This window comes from Platalea leucorodia, assembly GCF_965183815.1.
Source record: "Platalea leucorodia genome assembly, chromosome: 12".
In the NCBI taxonomy this organism is placed as follows: domain Eukaryota; kingdom Metazoa; phylum Chordata; class Aves; order Pelecaniformes; family Threskiornithidae; genus Platalea; species Platalea leucorodia.
In genome coordinates this window covers 7,713,613-7,731,221 of record NC_138834.1, presented here as the reverse complement: position 1 = coordinate 7,731,221, position 17,609 = coordinate 7,713,613, and the positions used below count along the sequence as shown (strand labels likewise).

Sequence of the window (17,609 nt, the reverse complement as noted above, 5' to 3'; positions counted from 1 at the left end):
CCCAGCGCGCACAGCGCCCCAGGCCGGGCGCCGCCGTGGCGGGCTGCGGCCATTGCATGCTGGGAGTTGTGGTCCCCCGGCCTCACCACGCCCGGCGCTTCCCGCTGCGAGCGGCGGCTCCTTCTGCCCTTTGCCCCTCGGCAGCTCCCCCCCCCAAGCCCCTCCCTTCCTGCTGCAGCTTAAGATGGCGGCCGAGGTGGATTTCGGGGACCGCGAGCTCTTCGAGCAGCTCGAGGAAGAGGACGGGCCGCCGCCACCGCCTCCCCTCAGCTTCGAGGAGGAGGAGGAGGGACCCGAGAAAGCGCTGGAGGAGCTGTACGCGCGGCTGCGGGACCGCGAGGAGACGGTGCAGCGGCTCCGGGCGGAGAATATCCTGACGGGAGAGGCAGGGCCTGCTCCGGGGAGGGCGCGGCGGGGCGGGGGAAGGGGGGCGCCGCTCCTGCCGCCGGTTCCCTTCCGGGCCAGCCTTGGCGCCTGCCCTCCGCGGGCCGGCGGCCGCCCCCGCCGTGAGGGGCTCCGGCTTTTCCCGCCTCCCGGGGAACCTCGGTGAGGCCGGGCCCTGTGCCTTTGTGAGGGAAGGCCCTGTCGGTCGCTGCCTGGCAGCGGGGGCCCCGGCGCGTCCTGAAGGCCGATGAGAATTGATCTTGGCGGGGAGAGGGCAGCCTCCCCCCGGCGGCCCCCCTCCTCGGGCCGCGGCCAGCCCGCCTCTCGGTGCGGCGGCTGGCTTTTCCTGGCTTCTGCTTCCGTCCCTTAAGAGGAAGTTTTCTGTGAAAACTTTTATCCTCGGACCGTCCAGGTCCGTGCCAGCTTCCCTTCGGTTGGCAAAGGAGGTAGTCGAGTGGTGGGGTGACTGTTAAAACACTTGATGCTGGACTCCTCCTTTCTGTCTTTCTAGGGAAAAGAAAGAGCTGTACGTTCACTTTGAAAATCCGTTTTTAACGTAGCTAGAAATAACTTCAAACTGTTAAATTGTGACTGGTTCCCTAAACGGTTTTGGGGTTTTATACTGCAGCAGAGTGGAATCTGAAATGTTTTTTATAATTTATTTTCTATTTACAAGTATGCGTGTCTTACTGTTGACTTTTTTTGTGGTGATTGTAGGTATTTTAAAAATAAAACGCTATAAATCTGACGATTCGGCCATAGTGCATGCAATGAATTATACTATTTAAATTGTCACAGCTAGTCCTCTTTTTCGTCTGGGTTTGGGGTTTTTTTGTTTTTGTTTTTTTTTTGCATTTTATTGTGTTTCTTCAGCAACAGGTAGATTTATAACTAATCCTCTGTGCAGTGAAAAGGAAGGTCTGAAACCCCATTTGTTATTCTGTGGAACTTTTGTTAGGCGTTTTCTCGTTTGTTTTGATCCTTTAATTAATTAAGGCGTGAGTCTGTGTCTTCTGAAGAAAGTAATGTTCCTTAACAATAAATTAACATCAGGAACTTAAAAGGAAGCTGAACATTCTGACCCGTCCTAGGTATGTTAATGCTCACTTAAAATGCTTTGTATGACCTATATATGTTTGAAATAGAGTTTGTCTGAGATAACACCTGCCTGAGGTAACAACATCTGCCCCATCTTTTGAAAACCTCATCTCTTGTCCCTGTCCCTTCTCAGATGTTGGGCTTCTAAAATGCAATTGTCGTTCTTGAAAAGTCTTTTGGACTTGAATATCAACAACTTAGTTTGTATTGCTGTAACTTTATTTATTTGTGTGTATCTGTCTGTTTATGAAACTTACGTGTCCTTTAGGGAAACAGATTTTTGTAAAGTTCAGCAGTGAGAACAAGTACATTAAAATGGCTGAATAAATAGATCTTATTTTTAAGGTCTTATAACAGTTTACTGCAGTTAGAAGAAAACTTCTGTAGTGTGGTGTTCTGTTTTTCTTTCTGCCTCACACCAGGCAACCTGCTTTGCTTGGAAGAGGATGATTTCTGTTTAAGTGAATAGGAACTTCTTAAAAGAACAGAACTTGTACTAGCCAAACCTTCCTCTCTGGACTACAGACTCCTTGCTGTGATAAAACGGATAGGGAATATTTACAGTAAAGCTAATACAGTAACTATTGCCTGTGTCTCTGTTCTGTTCTTCTAGTGGCATTTCAGTGGACAACTCCAAATTTGATGGGCCTCTGTTACAGATTTTATTTATGAACAATGTAATTTCTAAGTAAGTAGTTACCAAGAAAAGCAATGCTGACAGGAAATGGGACACTTTGTTTGGTTGTTTGGATATGTTAATGTTTGCCCAAAGGATGGATGGATATATATTTTATTCAATAACATAAACTTGTTAAGCTTGAAGGGGAGAAAGGATAATGAGCAATATGACAGAAGGTTGGTTGCTTTCATTAGCAATATGTGGTTTTATCATGAAGTGAAGTGTGACTTCCAGGAGCTTGGAGTGAGTCTGAATAGCAGTTTGAGGTTCTAAGTGTTGTGGGTAAATATAGTAAATTAAATTTTCCCTGCCTCTGAGTTGATTTTTTGCCACGCTAATATAAGGGTGCTCTCTAACATAGATTGCTTTGATGTTGGAGGGGGTTGGGAGGAGGACAGGAGAGAAGTTGCCTGCCCCTTTTCTAAGTTCTTAGGAAGTAGTAAATGGTAAATGCTCAAAAAAAGACATCTGGCATATGTTTCAATCTTGCTCATGTCTTCGTCTCTGTATACTTCTTCACTCTGTTACAGGCAGTATCATCAAGAAATTGAAGATTTTGTTTTTAATTTAGTTCAGAAATATGAAGAGCAGAAGAGAGGTGAACAAGAAAAAACACACTTCAATGTTAAGCCACAGGTACTTTAAAACTCCAATTGTTATTAGGTGCTCCTTCTCTTGCATCTTTATAGTGGGAATATTGAAATACTACACTGCTAAATAGCTGAATTCTAGATGTTTTGTCCTGTTTACTTGCAAATCAAGTAACTATCAAACAAATGCCGTATAACTATTTGTTCCAAAAATAGAGGACCAGGACAAAGAAAATATCCTTTCATGAAAATGCTTCTTTAAAATAGTTCCTAGTGAAATTTGTGTAAAAGCAAATGATAATAGTAATAAGTTGGTTTAAATAATCGAGAAAAGACCGTAAGGTACAAACTGAACGTATTCTCTTCTGATGGTATTTGGCCCAACTTTGAGTATATATGGAAGCACAGATGAACAACAGAATCTGGAAACTTCCACTTTCTTCTTAGTTTAGAATTTTGAGTTTTACTTAACATTCACTTTTTAGCATTCACTTTGAATAAAAGGGTGAAATGGCACCTTTGTCTCCATCTTTCTCTTAGCTTTTGCGGTAAGAATAAAGATGTTCTTACGCAGCGTATTTCGCATCAAAGAGAACATTAGAAATGAGCTGTATCATACTTTGGACTATGGAAAGCATTATGACTACTGAAGACATCTCCATCCTCCTGTTTAACTACTGTTTCATGAAAGAATAGAAGCTGTATCCCGTGTTCTGTGCCTTTTACGTACTTTAGTACCTTAGGAGCTTTTCTTTTTAATGTTATTTTAAATTAATTATTTGCATTTTTGCTTTTCATGTCAGCCCTCCAGTGTTCTTTTGGAAGAGGACTGTAAAACAGCAAGCTCGAATTCTGTTAAAAAAATTAAAGAAGCTTTTAGTGTAAGTTTTTGACTATATACTCTTCAATGGTAGGTCTGATTCTTCATTCTAAATATTCAATATACACTGCCATTAAAATAAGATCTTGTTAAATTTCATTTATCAGTGTAATAGCAGTTAAGTTCAGCATGTTTTGGCTACATCAGTGGAAAAAATACTTATTTGTACAGGTGTGGGTGTGTATTATTTGTAAATTCTTACAGAATGGGGGAAAAAAACCTGGAAGTATTTCAAGCAGTGTGAATTTATAGCAATGCTACCAATCTGACCTAAATACTGACACATTTCTGACAATTTTCTGACTTTTTTTCTACAGGTTGTAGGAAGTGTTCTGTATTTTACCAATTTTTGTCTCGATAAACTGGGACAGCCTATATTAAATGAGAATCCACAGCTGACAGAAGGATGGGAAATACCTAAGTATCCTGTTTACTAAAACAAGGGGTTTTTTTTCCGTTTGTCAAATCCAGAGAATGCCAGTCGGTAAATTGAACTCAAATTCTGTCCAGTATCTTGTACATTTCTATCAAGAGCATATCAGTCGTTACAGATGAAACGTTTTAATGAGTTGTTAGTGGCTTTTTTACTCAAAACATACCTAAGTCTTTTGATATGATTGGCTCAGTGATTGTTAGAAGGCTTATGCTTGGGAAGAGTGAATGCCTTATCGCCATGAACGCACCTTGTGACTTTAGGAATTTCCTGGGCCAGTCTGTAATCAGGTTTGGAATGACAGCTCGTTCCAGATATGAACAAGCATTCTCCCTCTATAAAATCTGCTGTTCGGGAGAAGAAAAGGGCTTGGCAAACTAAAATACATTCTCAGGTGGTTTTTTTTTTTTTCCAAATGTGGGAGCCAGAGGGAAAGTCTTTTAATACAATTTAATTATGGAATGCTCTTAACTTGCATCCATTTTAAAGTTGGTTCTTCACTGTTTATTAAAGCCAGTATTTGAAAAGTGGGATTGAGGGAAATGTTGGAAAAAGTGTTTTTTAATATTGTAGTCCTCCATGACAAAAAGAAATTGGACAAGAAATTTCTCAAGTAATCTCTTCTGCCCAGTTATCTGGTATTGCTTCTGCCCCAGAAAGAATCAGGATAAGAACCAGTTTCACAGTTCATTTCTGCAATATCTGGTTATCAAGCATATAATAAAGGTCATTTCCTGGTGTTAAAAAATTACTCATATCTGAACAAAAATGGCAAATTTATAAGACAGCTAACCTGGGTTTTCTTGTGCCTGCCTTTGACTATGTATGCACTGTGCTGTAATTTTACATTTGGAAAGCTGTCTCTGTTGTAGTGCATTAAGTCAATCCTATTCTCCAAATGATATTTGTACTATCTCCCAACCTCCAGATGAAGGAAGTAGATGCCTAGCAGGGGAATTTCACCTAAAATGCAAAGTTAAGTGTGGCTAAACTCTTATGTCTGCCAGCTTAGCTTTGATATGGTTCTTTAAATGTACTTGACTGCATCTTTCTTTAGAGCTCCCATAGATGACATTAAGCTTAAAATAGCACTTACTTCTGAGTGAAATTGTATATCAGGTACCATGCTTCTAAGTGACTGAAGTACTGCACCCAATTAACACTTCAGTTCGACTAGTATCTGGCATCTGCTTTTCTTTTTAAAAGCAACTGTGAGATTCTGGAAACTGCTGTGCTTCTGGACTCTACTGAACCTCTTGGTCTTTACCATGCCAGTTTGCTTGCAGCCCTCTTGTCGTCTCGTACATTTTTAGACAAATGGGCAGAGCAGCTGACATAGAGAAGTCCAAACGCAAACACAAGTAGTATGATATGACCTGTCTCTGCCTACTTCAGAAGCGAGTTATGTTTTTGAAACTCTACCAAAATATATTATTAATGAGATTGCTGTGAAGCATATCAGAATTACTAGCTTGAAACTTCTGCCTGTAAACAAGAGGGTTGTAGTTCTAGCAAGTGCTGATAAAGAACAAAATTGGTTACTGGATAGAAATTGGGTAGGAGGAAACAATGTAAGCCCATCTTAGCAAATAGTTTATAGTAGATATAGTTTTACAGTTTATACTATGGTCTTCATATCAAGGACCCATCTGTAACTTAATCCAGAAGAGTCAGTATTCTATTCAAAGCACTATTAGGTTTTCACTGATATTTTAAACAAGATTGAAATTTTGCTTCATCCAGTAGCAGTTCCTTATTGAAATCTAAAGATATCAGCAAGTTTTCAGCCAGATTCTCTCCCTAGATGGACAAGAAATACAAGTAAAACCAAAAAGGTTTGTATTATTCTTAAATATAAAGTTTTGAGCTGAAAAGTTCAGATGTACACTGTGATTATTCCCTAGTATACTAAACCCTTGAACATACTTGAGCAACGAGTTTAAGTAAACCAGTGCTGAGCTTTACAGTCAGTGGGTCTCTCTTATTTATTGGCTTTCTTTAGGAAGGGCCTAAAATCAATGTGTAAAAACTTTCTGAAGTTTATGCTCAGTTCTTCTGTTGCTTGCCTTTTTAGTGATTGCTTTGTCATCCTTGCACTGGCGTACTATCATCAGTCTTACTGTTTTGTAGAACAACTCCTGTCTGACTTATTTTATAGACTTTTAAGACAGATTGATCTTAGAGTTGATTCTATAGCTTTTATGGGAGATAAGAAGTAAAGCGAATCGAGTTTCCAGCTGACAGCTTGTGTGGTCTTCGTAGCATCTAAAGTCACTGATTTCAGATGCGATGAAGACCAGGCAAGCTTTTTTGTTGGAATTTCAAAGATAAAGGAGCGTGCTGATTTAAACTCTGTTTTGATTAGAAATACTACCATCTAAATGGAAAGCAGATTGAAGGGTTGTGCTCCTGATATGGGATGGTGATAAAATACTTGGATCACCGCGGAAGGTTTCTGTCTGAATGCTCTGTAAAGGTGAAGCAGAAGATGTGCTTCACAGAGGCTTCAAGAGGTTGGAGTGTGTGCTTGTGTGGGGGTTACCCTGGACACTCATCCTTGTGTCACCCTTTTGTCTCCACTTCTGGTTCCCATTCTAATACAGTAAAAACGAATGTTTGGAAAACAAATCTTTCTCTGAAATCTTGTAAGAGATTGGGATTTTGTTGAAAATGTTGAAAATGCTGCCGTGGTATGAATGTACAAGGAAAATTAAACAAAGGCAGCTGCAGTTCCATTCCAGGTTTTCAGTGCACAATTTCACAGTATGCACAACTTCTTCAAACTGAGGTATTAATGTACTACAGGCATATTAAATTGAGGGGTTCCTTATCTGTACTCTAGAGTTAAAAGTACTGTTTTAACATCTTCACTTTCCTTCCTCTGGACATAGCATAAGCTTTAGTATGTAGGTTTTTTTTTTTTCATTTATTGGCATTATCTAAGCAAATGTTTACATATTTAATCAGAAGCAGAAATCTTTCAGTGAATACTCTTCTGTCTGCAGCATGATACAAGGAAAAGCTTTTCCACCTTTAGGACAGTGAACTATTGGATCAGGTTGCCCAGAGGCGTTATGCAGTCTCCATCCTGAGAGATATTCAGGACCCAACTGGATAAAGCCCTGAGCAACCTGGTCTGATCTCATAGCTGACCCAGCTTTGATTAAGGGACTGGATTAGAGATTTCCTGAGATCCAGCCTGAATTCTATGGCTGTTCTATTCCCTCTTAAAGGAATAGATCTCTCTTATACGGGATATAAAACTCCATTTCTGCCTGGTAGTACTACTTTTCCACTGCAACTTTAGTTGTCCTCTTTCTTTCTTTCTTCTCCATATGCTGTCATGTTTCGCCCCCCCCAATGCTGTGCCTGTGTCTTTCTCATTTCTTCTGTTCTCCTTAGGACTGTGAAATAAAACTATTCTGTTACTCTATTTTGAAGGTTGATATTACACAGTGAATTTAAGAGAAGCAGAAGACAGCATATGAAATCAGCAAGCAATGCTTACGTTTTTTTCTTTTCTAAGTCTAAAACTAAAAATCTGACAAAATTAAGTGCATTTAAAATTGCAAAATTATTTTCAGGCTTAATTTCTTGTGCATTTTTTAAGCAGGCCAAAACCGCATTGTTTCAATTGTGGTTCTGAAGACCATCAAATGAAAGACTGTCCAAAGGTAAAGTCTACATCAGTATTCAAAAGACTGCAGCTCTCCAAGAAATGTTTCAGTGTTACTGCACCGTTTAAAAAAAAAATAATTAGATGCATTGGGGTCAGGATGTACAAATGGTTATTCATCTCTGTTGATTAGATTATAATGTTCATGCTTAAAAATTCTAACATACTAAATCAGAACGTAAATTAATTTTGTAGCATAATGGTTTGAATGTCTCCCTTAATTCATGGAGGGGTGTTTCTCAGTCTGAACAGTCTTTCCTCCTGTTTTAGAGCTCAGCTAGATCCAATGCAAATACTCTTGGGATTTTGCTATGTAGTTTTCATTACAACTGTGGTTCTATCATATGGCCATGTGATAAACAATTAAGCATCCCGAGGGCAAGGAGTACCAGTTTTATGTTGGGTGAAGGAGTGCATAAATTGTAAATTGTCCAAATCTAAACTTCCTAATTGTGTTATCTTTAAGCCACGAAATGCAGCTCGTATAAGTGAGAAGAGAAAGGAGTTTATGGAAGCTTGTGGTGAAGCGAGCAATCAGAATTTTCAGCAGCGTTATCATGCAGAAGAAGTAGAAGAGAGGTTTGGAAAATTTAAACCAGGAGTAATTAGGTAATAAGCCGTTGCACTGCTTTTCTGGAATACCTTTTCTGCCCTTGGAGTGCCAGATGTTACTTTCCAGAGTTCTATCAGTCCATCTGCTACTCTTAACTATAGGTGTATTATGGTCGAATTCGTTTGCTAAATAAAATTTTGTTTAATAAATTGCACAGATATTTTTCAAATGAAAACTCATTGCTAGCTTAATAGTCCTGCCCTTTCCCATGGCCCTTTCCCTAATGTAGGGAGACAAATTTTACTCTTTGGCTACTCAAATTGCAAATACATTGTGTTCCTAATAAACTAAAAATGCATGCAAGATTCGGAAAGTTTTGAGCTTTGAGTGTCCCTTCCTCTCTTTTTCTCTCTATTCAAAATGTTTTAAAAAATCTGTAGCAGTCTCCAAAGAAATCATCAGTATATTTAGTGTTGCAGTAAGTTCCACCCTTCCTGTCGTCATAGCTACAGTTAAGGCCAATAACAAGTCGAGTAAGTTGTTCTCGGCATAGAGTTAATTCTCATAAAATGTTTAAGCATTAATGTACACTTGTATGGAGAAATGAAAGTGTTAAAAGTTATTTTTAACATCAGAGCTGGTTTTGACTTAAAATTGTTTTATCTGGGATTGACAGGCAACATAATTTGAGCTAAAACTAAGTTATTTTAACTTGATAGTTTAAAATTCAACAATGTTCATAACTTCCTTTTGACAAAAAACTCAGTTACGGATTTTACTGGAGGACTTTTTGTTGTCTGTTTTGTTTCCTTAACTTAGTGGGGAACTTCAAGATGCACTTGGTGTCACAGACAAGAGTCTTCCTCCATTTATATATCGCATGCGTCAGCTGGGTTATCCTCCAGGTTGGCTCAAGGAAGCTGAAATGGAGCACTCGGGACTCGCGCTTTATGATGGAAAAGGTGAGGAGTGTGCTGCGGGAATGCAGTTTTCAGCGTGCAGGCTATTTACTGGCTGCACCCTATTCAGGAGACAATAAAGGACCTAGTTTGTAAACCCTCATCTTTCTCATGGAAGAGTGAGAAAGTTGTAAATCAAGTTTTCTTTTCTGAAGTCATGTAAAAATACTCCCTTTCGTTTAGCTATGCTGCGACCAATGAAACAACTTTTATAATGATTGGTTTTCATTGATGAAGACTCTTTGTCAGTTTGATTTCTTTCTAATCAACCCTTGATATTAGAACATGGAGTTCCTGTGAAACTGTGCAAGACTCGCAAGTAGCCTATTGTCAAATTTCCTCTTCTGTTTTTTTTAATAAGCTTCTCTTATGTTTTATGAAAGAAACCATAATACTTTCTAAAGTTCAATAACTTATATAATAAGAGTAAGAAGACCACCAGCAAGCAAAGAATACATTTCTTGAAACCCAACTTATCAAGTAATATACCAGCTTTTTATTAATGACCAATATTTATGCTGCATCTCAGAGAACAGTCCTGATGCCAAATTCTGAGGCTGGTAATGGTACATAAAGAGTAGTAGTATTGTGAATGCGCAGTTAGGTTTCTGAGGAAGCTTCATGTGTGTATCTGATAGACTTGGTCACTGTTATTGCCTTTGTGGATTACAAAGGCTTCTATCAATACTTGCATTCCAAAAACTAAAACCCTGTTCTCAAATCCTGTGGATTTTTTCAGTAACATTCTTAATTGGCATGAATAATAATTTTATTTTATTATAGGTGATGGGGGAACAGAAGATGAAGGATCTCATCAACCAAAACGCGTCACTTATGATGTCTCTAAGTTGATAAACTACCCAGGTTTTAACATATCCACTCCAAGTGGGATCCCAGATGTAAGTGGCTGTCCTCTGCCTTCTAAACAACACGCTGAGTAACATTAATTGCTTTTAGTCAAGTTTAATGTTTTGTATTCTGCATCTGACAATTTTCTTTCAACAGGCTCTTATTTGTAAGCACCCGGTTTGGGGCTGGGGGCTGTTGAGGTAATTGACGTGTTATCCATCTGTCTGATATCTATCACAGCTCTTGTGGGTATGGTCTGACAGTGCTTATGTGGCGATTATTTCCATTATGAGACCAACAGGAGCCTCAAAGGGCAGTTTGATTTTTTTTTTTTTTCCCCCTTAAACACAAAACTTCACACACAAATGCCTGTTCCTTCCGTATATCTAAATTTTCTGAATGTTCTTGGAATATGAAAATTACTGTGGGTGTTATAAATACAATTTCAACTTATAATTTCAGACTACATCAGACCAGTGCACAGTCTCTGGGAAGCTTTGTAACAGCTAAACAAAACAAGTCATATCCGAAGACCCACATAGTGGGTGCCCTCTTAAACACAGAGTGCGCAAGGAATCTCCTGTGGCTACTGCTGCTGAACTTTTATTTTCAAAAGCATTTTAACCTGCTGTTAGCAGTGAACTTCATCACTGATGTTATTGCCTGTGTGTTAAAAAGAAGTACTTGTACGTTTTCTTTTGCAACTTTACGTTTGCCCATTTAGTGGCCTCCAAATGTGGGGTTTTTTCATTCAGTGTTCTTAACCAAAGTTCTGGCCTCAAATTTTGTTCAGTTTTCACTAAAAATTAACAGTTTTTCAAAGTAAGCCTTTTTCGTCTGAACGGTTATTTCAAGGGGAAGTTTGTAGTTTTGTTACAAATGTTGAAGAGTAGTTGCTATGAAATGGTTAACAACATTTCGTAAAGGTGATGATTTTTTTTTTTTATTATTATTGTTCCTACTACCCAGTCATAGTGCATTGCATCAGTTGTTTGTGTTCACAGGTGAGAGTACTTTGGTTTGCCAGAAGTTCCTACTAAAGATGTATTTACTCTGATAAATGAAGCTTTTGATGAGAACTTGAATTCATCTTGGCTTGTTAATCTTAGTGTTTCTCTGTCATGTTATTAGCCAACCTTTTTTTTTTTTTTTTTTTCCTGTAGGAATGGCAGATATTTGGTTCCATCCCCATGCAGCCATCTCAACAGAAGGATGTTTTTGCTAACTACCTTGCTAATTTTCATGCGGTGAATATACCTCATTATTATTCGCAAAAAAAAAGTTGTCTTGTAGTTAGTGTAGCCAATGATGATCTCTTGTTTATGTCTTCTTTTTTGCAAGAGGGGATAGACTTTCATATTGACACTATCAGGTGTGAAATGCTGATGCTTGGCTTATCTGTTCTAACAAAAAGGAGCTTCATGCTTAGAACAAATTCCATTATTTCAGTTAATACAAGCAGATCCCAATTGTGCAGTATCTTATGAACAGTTGTGGAAAAAGGTTGCTATAAACTTTTACAGCCTAAAAATGGTCTTAGTTCCAGACTTCCCTAATAAGTGAAAAGCTTACTTGCCATAGTCATGATTTGAAGTAATCTTATTGTAGTAACTTGAGAAACACATGGTAGTCCTGACCTGTATCATTCTCGGGTCTTCTCTAATGTGACTCTAGCCTAGTGTTACCTACTGCAGAATACTTGCAGTTAAGGGTGGAAGACGTGCGCTCTGCTCTCAGCCCCAAACTGTAACGCTGTATGGAATTAAATGGTAAATTCTAAGCCTGCCAGGAAGGGATGTGCAATACTTGCATTGTGATGGTCTCATAAGATCTGGGTGTCCAGGTGGAAACTTGGTTGTAATCCTGTGTTAGGAATGCAGACGGTCTTTTCTTTTGCCACTTAAACCGGAAGTTGTGTTCAGTTGCGTTAAATCTCTCAAACGTCAATGTCTGGTTTACACGTTGGGTCGCCAAATGATTGTATAGTTATGAAATTGCTTTAAATATGTCCTTATAGCTGGAAATGTTGCCTTGTACAACTTAATACTAATTTCTTTTGTTTTCCTGGATAATTTCTCTTCAGCCAAGTCCAAAATCTAGCAATAAAAGGGCTGCATCTCAGTCAAGCTCTCATCATTCAAAACGACCAAAAGAAGACAATTTGGAGGTAGCAGCAGCTGACATGGACCTAGATTCTGGTATTGTTATTCTGCAATTTTTTTTTCCTAGTTTCAATTTTTATTTTCAAAATAACTTGCTCTGAATTGAAATGTCAGCGTTCATAAAGAGAAACCAATGTGTTAGTATTCGTTATGGTGGTAATTAATGTAACTGCTAACATATGCTAGCAGTGTCCTACTATAGTTGCATTTGGGCCTCTCTACAATAAGCATTCTCTGTTGCTGTGATTGTCGTATCTTCTCGTACCAAGCAGGAGGTTTCAAGTGTGCTCAGAGCAATTGGAATGTTAGGTTACAAATTCCAATCTCTTTACTTGAGGTGTATCCTAAAGAAACTTCTGTTACGAAGACCTCCAAGTCCTTAAATATTTGGATGAAATAATGGAGGAAGTTACAAGCTCACAACTTCTTAAAAATTAGTCCAACTCAAAGGAGGACTTAAAGTGTTGTTTCACCAGCTATTCTTAGATTTAAACTCCTGGCTTTCCTTTTGGATTTCCTACGAGGAAATCCTTCAGTGTGTCTTGGTGTGGAATAAGTTTGTTCTCAATAAATTCGAGAGTATTTCTTTTTTCTTGAATGGCTAGCAGAGTTAAAATCCCCAAAAACATAGTTTCAGTGGATATTAAAGCCTTCAAGAAGTTTGTTCTATATAAGCTGAAAACCAAGGGTGAGAAGACCTAAGTGTGCTAGTTAATCAGAGCATTGGCACTTTGAATCTTGTCCTAGTCAGATTTCAGATTCTAATAGATGTCTTTCAATCTGTTTCTAGATATGGAAGTGTCACAAAGATCTCAAACTCATAACAGTTTTCAGTTCCAACCTCCGCTGCCACCTGGACGTCCATCGTCAACTCCTCCTTTACCACGAGGAACACCGCCGCTACATCTTACATCAACTCAGCCTTCAACACCCACCCACCCTCCTCTTCCTAGGACTACTCCACCATTGAATCCTTCCAGTGATACTCCTCAGCCAAAAATAGTGGACTCAATCATGGATGAGGATACTCTGACCTTGGAAGAGCTAGAGGAACAGCAGCGATTAATCTGGGCAGCACTAGAGCAGGCAGAAAGCACAAACAGTGACTCTGATATTCCTGTTGATACACCTTTAACTGGAAATTCTGTTACATCGTCACCATCTAGGAACGAAGTAGATCTTGTTGCAGAAGTAAGATCATCTGATAAGGTGATTACAGTGGAAACTAGGTTTTCCGACATCAGTGAACAGGTACCAGAAAATGAACCTTCTATAACTAGTCCTAATCCAGGAGATAGTTTACTTAACTTAAAGGAAAATCCTGGTAATACGGATTCTGAAGGCTTGCTGGATAACACCATGCCTGCTCCCAACCGTGAGGTTGAAGATGGTGAAAACACAGGTGGTGGTAAAGTGGTCACAAGCATTGAATCATCTGCAAAAAACTCCAGTCTTGTTCCCGATATGAGCAAGTTCGCTGCAGGCATAACACCATTTGAATTTGAAAATATGGCAGAGTCAACAGGTGTTTATCTACGAATAAGAAGCGTGTTAAAAAATTCCCCAAGAAACCAGCAAAAGAAAAAGACTTCATTTTAACTGGTCTTCCTTTGTTTCACTTGTCCAAATCCCTGCTTCCTTCTCTCCCCTCCTCCAGTTTTACAAACTCGATAGCCTTCCTCATCCTTTTGTGGGAAGGAGAAAATCTTGACAAATACAGCTCTGCCCCGTTCTTCCTTGGGACTGAAGTCACTGCAGGGCTTCCGTATTGATCAGGACCACCAACGCAGCCAGAAAATATAGAAGCGTTTTCCCAAATTGCATCCTTCCGCTAAGGAATAACAGGACTGTTGATTTGTTAAGAGCGATTTACTTGCCAATACATGAAACTCTAAAAAGAGGATTTTGTGGTTTGCTGTTCATTACTTTGGCTAAGATTTATATTGTCCTTGAGTTTCAGGCGGATTGGTGATTTTTTAAAATATCTGTCCTTTGTACAATAATCTATACTTTATACATTTTGCTAATTATCCTGTAGATAAGTTTAATATATTCAGAATGTTTTTAAAAAGGTCTGACATTAAGATTTCCCACATCAAAATCCTGGCAATTGGATGAAAATAATCAGGGATGACCAGCATTATCTTCACCATTTCAAATATTTTTATAAATTATTTATGTGGGTCAGTTTTAATTACCACTGTATCTTTTGTAACATCATCCTTCATGTAAACTTGCTGTACATACATGTTCATTGTTGTGTACAGAGGTTTAATAAATAAGCTTTTATATAAAGGTTTTTAATTTGAGTCCTATACCATCAAACTGCTGATTTTTGAAAATTAGCTGCTGAAGATAATTAGAAAAACAAGCTGATTCAAATGAGGATGAAAAAAGTTAAATTTGAGGAAGGGTCACCCCTACTGGGTTCAGGTTTTCATAATCAATAAGCCGTTAAAATTATTTTAGCTACTTAAATAGAACCTTGCCATACCGTTTAGTTTTCATAATCTGAAGAATTGCCCACTTCCAAAAGCTTAGAAGTGTTATAATTCTGCTAATTAATTGTTCTACCACTTTTTTTCCCTTTATTGTTTTCAGAGGGACCCGTAGGTGCAATGACTGTACGTTATTTGCATTGCCAACAGAGGGAGTACTACATTGACTTAGCAGTATTCGCTGGAGCTTCTAAAGCATTTGTTTGTCCTTAGATAAATGCAGGAAAAGAGTCTCCCTAGCCAAGTGAGATGTGTAGTAAAACAAAGTATTTTCAAGTATCTAAGAAAAGACTTGTGAAGGGGGGATGTTCAAAGGTGGTTTTGATAAGATAACTTCAGAGACTGAACTTACTCTTTAGAATTTTTGGCTTTACAGGTATTACATATTTCCCAAAGATCCTTATAATGAATGATATTAGTACGCTCTGCCTTTGAATGCTTAAGAGAACCCCAGGCTTTTTGTAGTTTAAGCTTTTATATTTATTTCCTTTTTTTTCTTTAAACTTTACAGGAACGGAAAACCAAATTGTCTTTATTATGAACTGCTTGTCTTCTGAGAGGCTGAAAAAAATTTTTGCAGCACATACCAGTTCAGTTTATCTGGTTGCATTTGGAAAGCCGTGGTCAAGGTAAATGTTCGTCATATGTGCTAAAATGAAAGGCTTTTTTTTTTTTTTTTCATCTTTTATAGGAGAAATAGTATTACTTTCTGTAACAGGAATGGATAACAAAATAATATGTTGCTTCCAGCTTCTACACATTTCGCAAAGAATGCTCTATTGGGAAGCATATCTTGTACTTTCTCCACACCTCGTCCTCCGATGGAGTTAAAAGCTAGTAATGACAGTTTACACAAGCCATTATGTGCTGTGTGCTTCATCATTCACATGTGGATGACAATGTGATGCAGGGAATGAGGTAATGATTTCAAGTGTACACACCTTTTGGGTGTGTTGAGGTGCTCATCTTTTAAACATGTGGTTGTCTTTCCACACCTTAGAAGATGTTTTTTTAATAGCTTTTGTGAAATGCTGCTTCTTTAGTAGGACGTGTGGCCTAAACTTTACTTGTGTACTTCTGCCTTGCTTACAGAAACCGCAAGATGAAAATCATCTTTATATGCTTAGTACCCTTTAGCGCTCTGTGTGTTCACAATAAATTCATAACAAATCACCCTTCTACCTACTTGATCAGAATAGGTAAGTCTATGTACAAATTCCCAGACTTATGACTAAAGTAGCTGTTAATTTTATTGCTTCCAAGATTTATACGGAAGGTATTAGAGTAAGGGTAAAGTGAAGTCATTTCAGCAATATGGCGTTTAATGTAATGGTAAATTCTAGTGTAAATATGTTAAATGCATAATTTTATAAGGCTTTGAGTTTTAAATTGTTCAGCGTTTTTTCACTTTGGCCACTCCTGTATTTGCTGCACACAAACTACTTGGAGATACGGATCTTTTTCATTTTTGGAAGATCACAGAATGCTTTGGGATGGAAGACACCTTTAAAGGCCATCCAGTCCAACCCCCCTGCAATGGGCAGGGACATCTTCAACCAGATCAGGTTGCTCAGAGCCCCGTCCAGCCTGGCCTTGAATGTTTCCAATGATGATGTCATCCAAAGATGATGTCTTCTGTTTCTAAAGCAAATATTATTGGGGAGGGCAGGGAGGGACTGTTCGGGTCCACATTTTATATCCACTGGAATTTTAGTCCAAAGTGACTGGACTGACTAGTTGCTCAAGTCAGCAAATGTTTTTGTCCTTCACCTCTAGTCTGCTACAATTGGAAGGATGCGGCCCATGCTGTCGCACTTGCATGCACACTTGAGTTAAGATTCCCACAACTGGAATTGCTCCCATTTAACAATCTTGGTTTTTAACATAACGAAAGACTCTAGGCTTTTGTAAATACTGGGTTGTTTGTGCTCAGAATTATTTTTTATATTGCTTTTGTGCTTCTTTTGCAAAACTCTTAGCAGATGTTTAGACTTGCTCCTTTTAGTCTTGGTATTATCCCTGTCTGTCTTGAATATGTTTTTGGGGCTAAGTCAAGTATCGCTTGATACCAGTGCTCATTCTTTTCTAATGATATCAATATAATTAATGAATAGGTGGTGTAAATGTTTTTCTGTATAGTCAAAAATCTGTAGGACAAGTTGGTGACTGATAGGCAAAAGTAGGCGCTTCAGTTGGCTGCTAGCAGGGGACCAAGAAAACGCTGAGCCGGAGGCTGCTTGGAGCTCGTCAGTGGAAAGCATTGGGTTACCAGGCCTTGCCTGGCATTTGGGCTGTCTGGATATGGCGTTTAGAGGCTATCCCTGAATCCTGATCGGAATTAAAAGCGTGAACTATTAGACATAGACCACCTATACCATATTTTGAGAACTCTTCTTCATTTTTTTTTCTTATTCTATCCATCTTAAACATCTGTAGATGTTTAGTTTCAAGTCTGAGGCTGCCAAAATTCAGATTCTTTTTCACTAATGATCTGTATAACCCGTATATTAAAACAAAAAACTTATCCCCTCTTAGCCTAAAAATTTCTTTACTTACCTGGTAAAGCAAAACATAGCTGGGAATAGAATTTGTTATTCTTTTGCCTTTCAAATTGTAAAGAACACTTACAAAAGTTCCTGTAATACTTCTTTTTTCTTAAAATAAGATTTTTGTAATATAGATGTTTTGATCGCAGAAAAGTGGATAGCCTGTGGCAGGAACTGTATAATTTTTGCTTTTAACTTTTAGTAATTGATTTGAAATGAGAGTAATCATACAAAATACTGGGCACTCAGAGGTATCTTTTAAATTGTTCTTTTAAATTGTCCTCTCCATGGCAGCGGTGGTC

The 17,609-nt window shown here is 38.5% G+C and overlaps 1 protein-coding gene across 4 annotated transcripts; it reads left to right on the top strand.

Moving 5' to 3' along the window:
* The first annotated feature begins 98 nt into the window (after positions 1 to 98).
* Positions 99 to 16,402, top strand: ZCCHC8 (zinc finger CCHC-type containing 8). Of its 4 annotated transcripts, XM_082325070.1 has the most exons (16): positions 99 to 370; positions 1,435 to 1,475; positions 2,096 to 2,170; positions 2,692 to 2,797; positions 3,555 to 3,632; positions 3,949 to 4,052; positions 5,834 to 5,899; positions 7,675 to 7,738; positions 8,207 to 8,349; positions 9,113 to 9,255; positions 10,036 to 10,151; positions 11,265 to 11,348; positions 12,185 to 12,299; positions 13,054 to 13,788; positions 15,273 to 15,390; positions 15,854 to 16,402. In XM_082325070.1, exons 1-16 carry the CDS (start codon positions 185 to 187, stop codon positions 15,990 to 15,992), a joined length of 2,313 nt encoding a protein of 770 aa, XP_082181196.1. In that variant the 5' UTR covers positions 99 to 184; the 3' UTR covers positions 15,993 to 16,402. The 4 variants fall into 4 exon arrangements, with proteins under 4 accessions (XP_082181196.1, XP_082181199.1, XP_082181198.1 ...); XM_082325073.1 differs by lacking the exon at positions 15,854 to 16,402 and having other exon boundaries at positions 13,054 to 13,472; positions 15,273 to 15,379; XM_082325072.1 differs by lacking the exons at positions 15,273 to 15,390; positions 15,854 to 16,402 and having other exon boundaries at positions 7,678 to 7,738; positions 13,054 to 14,576.
* Positions 16,403 to 17,609: the final 1,207 nt, after the last annotated feature.

Coding starts and splice junctions, on each gene's coding strand:
- ZCCHC8 (XM_082325070.1), top strand. CDS start 185: ATGGCGGCCGAGGTGGATTTCGGGGACCGCGAGCTCTTCGAGCAGCTC. Junction 9,256..10,035: donor CGCGCTTTATGATGGAAAAG/GTGAGGAGTGTG, acceptor ATTTTATTATAG/GTGATGGGGGAACAGAAGAT. Junction 11,349..12,184: donor ACCTTGCTAATTTTCATGCG/GTGAATATACCT, acceptor ATTTCTCTTCAG/CCAAGTCCAAAATCTAGCAA.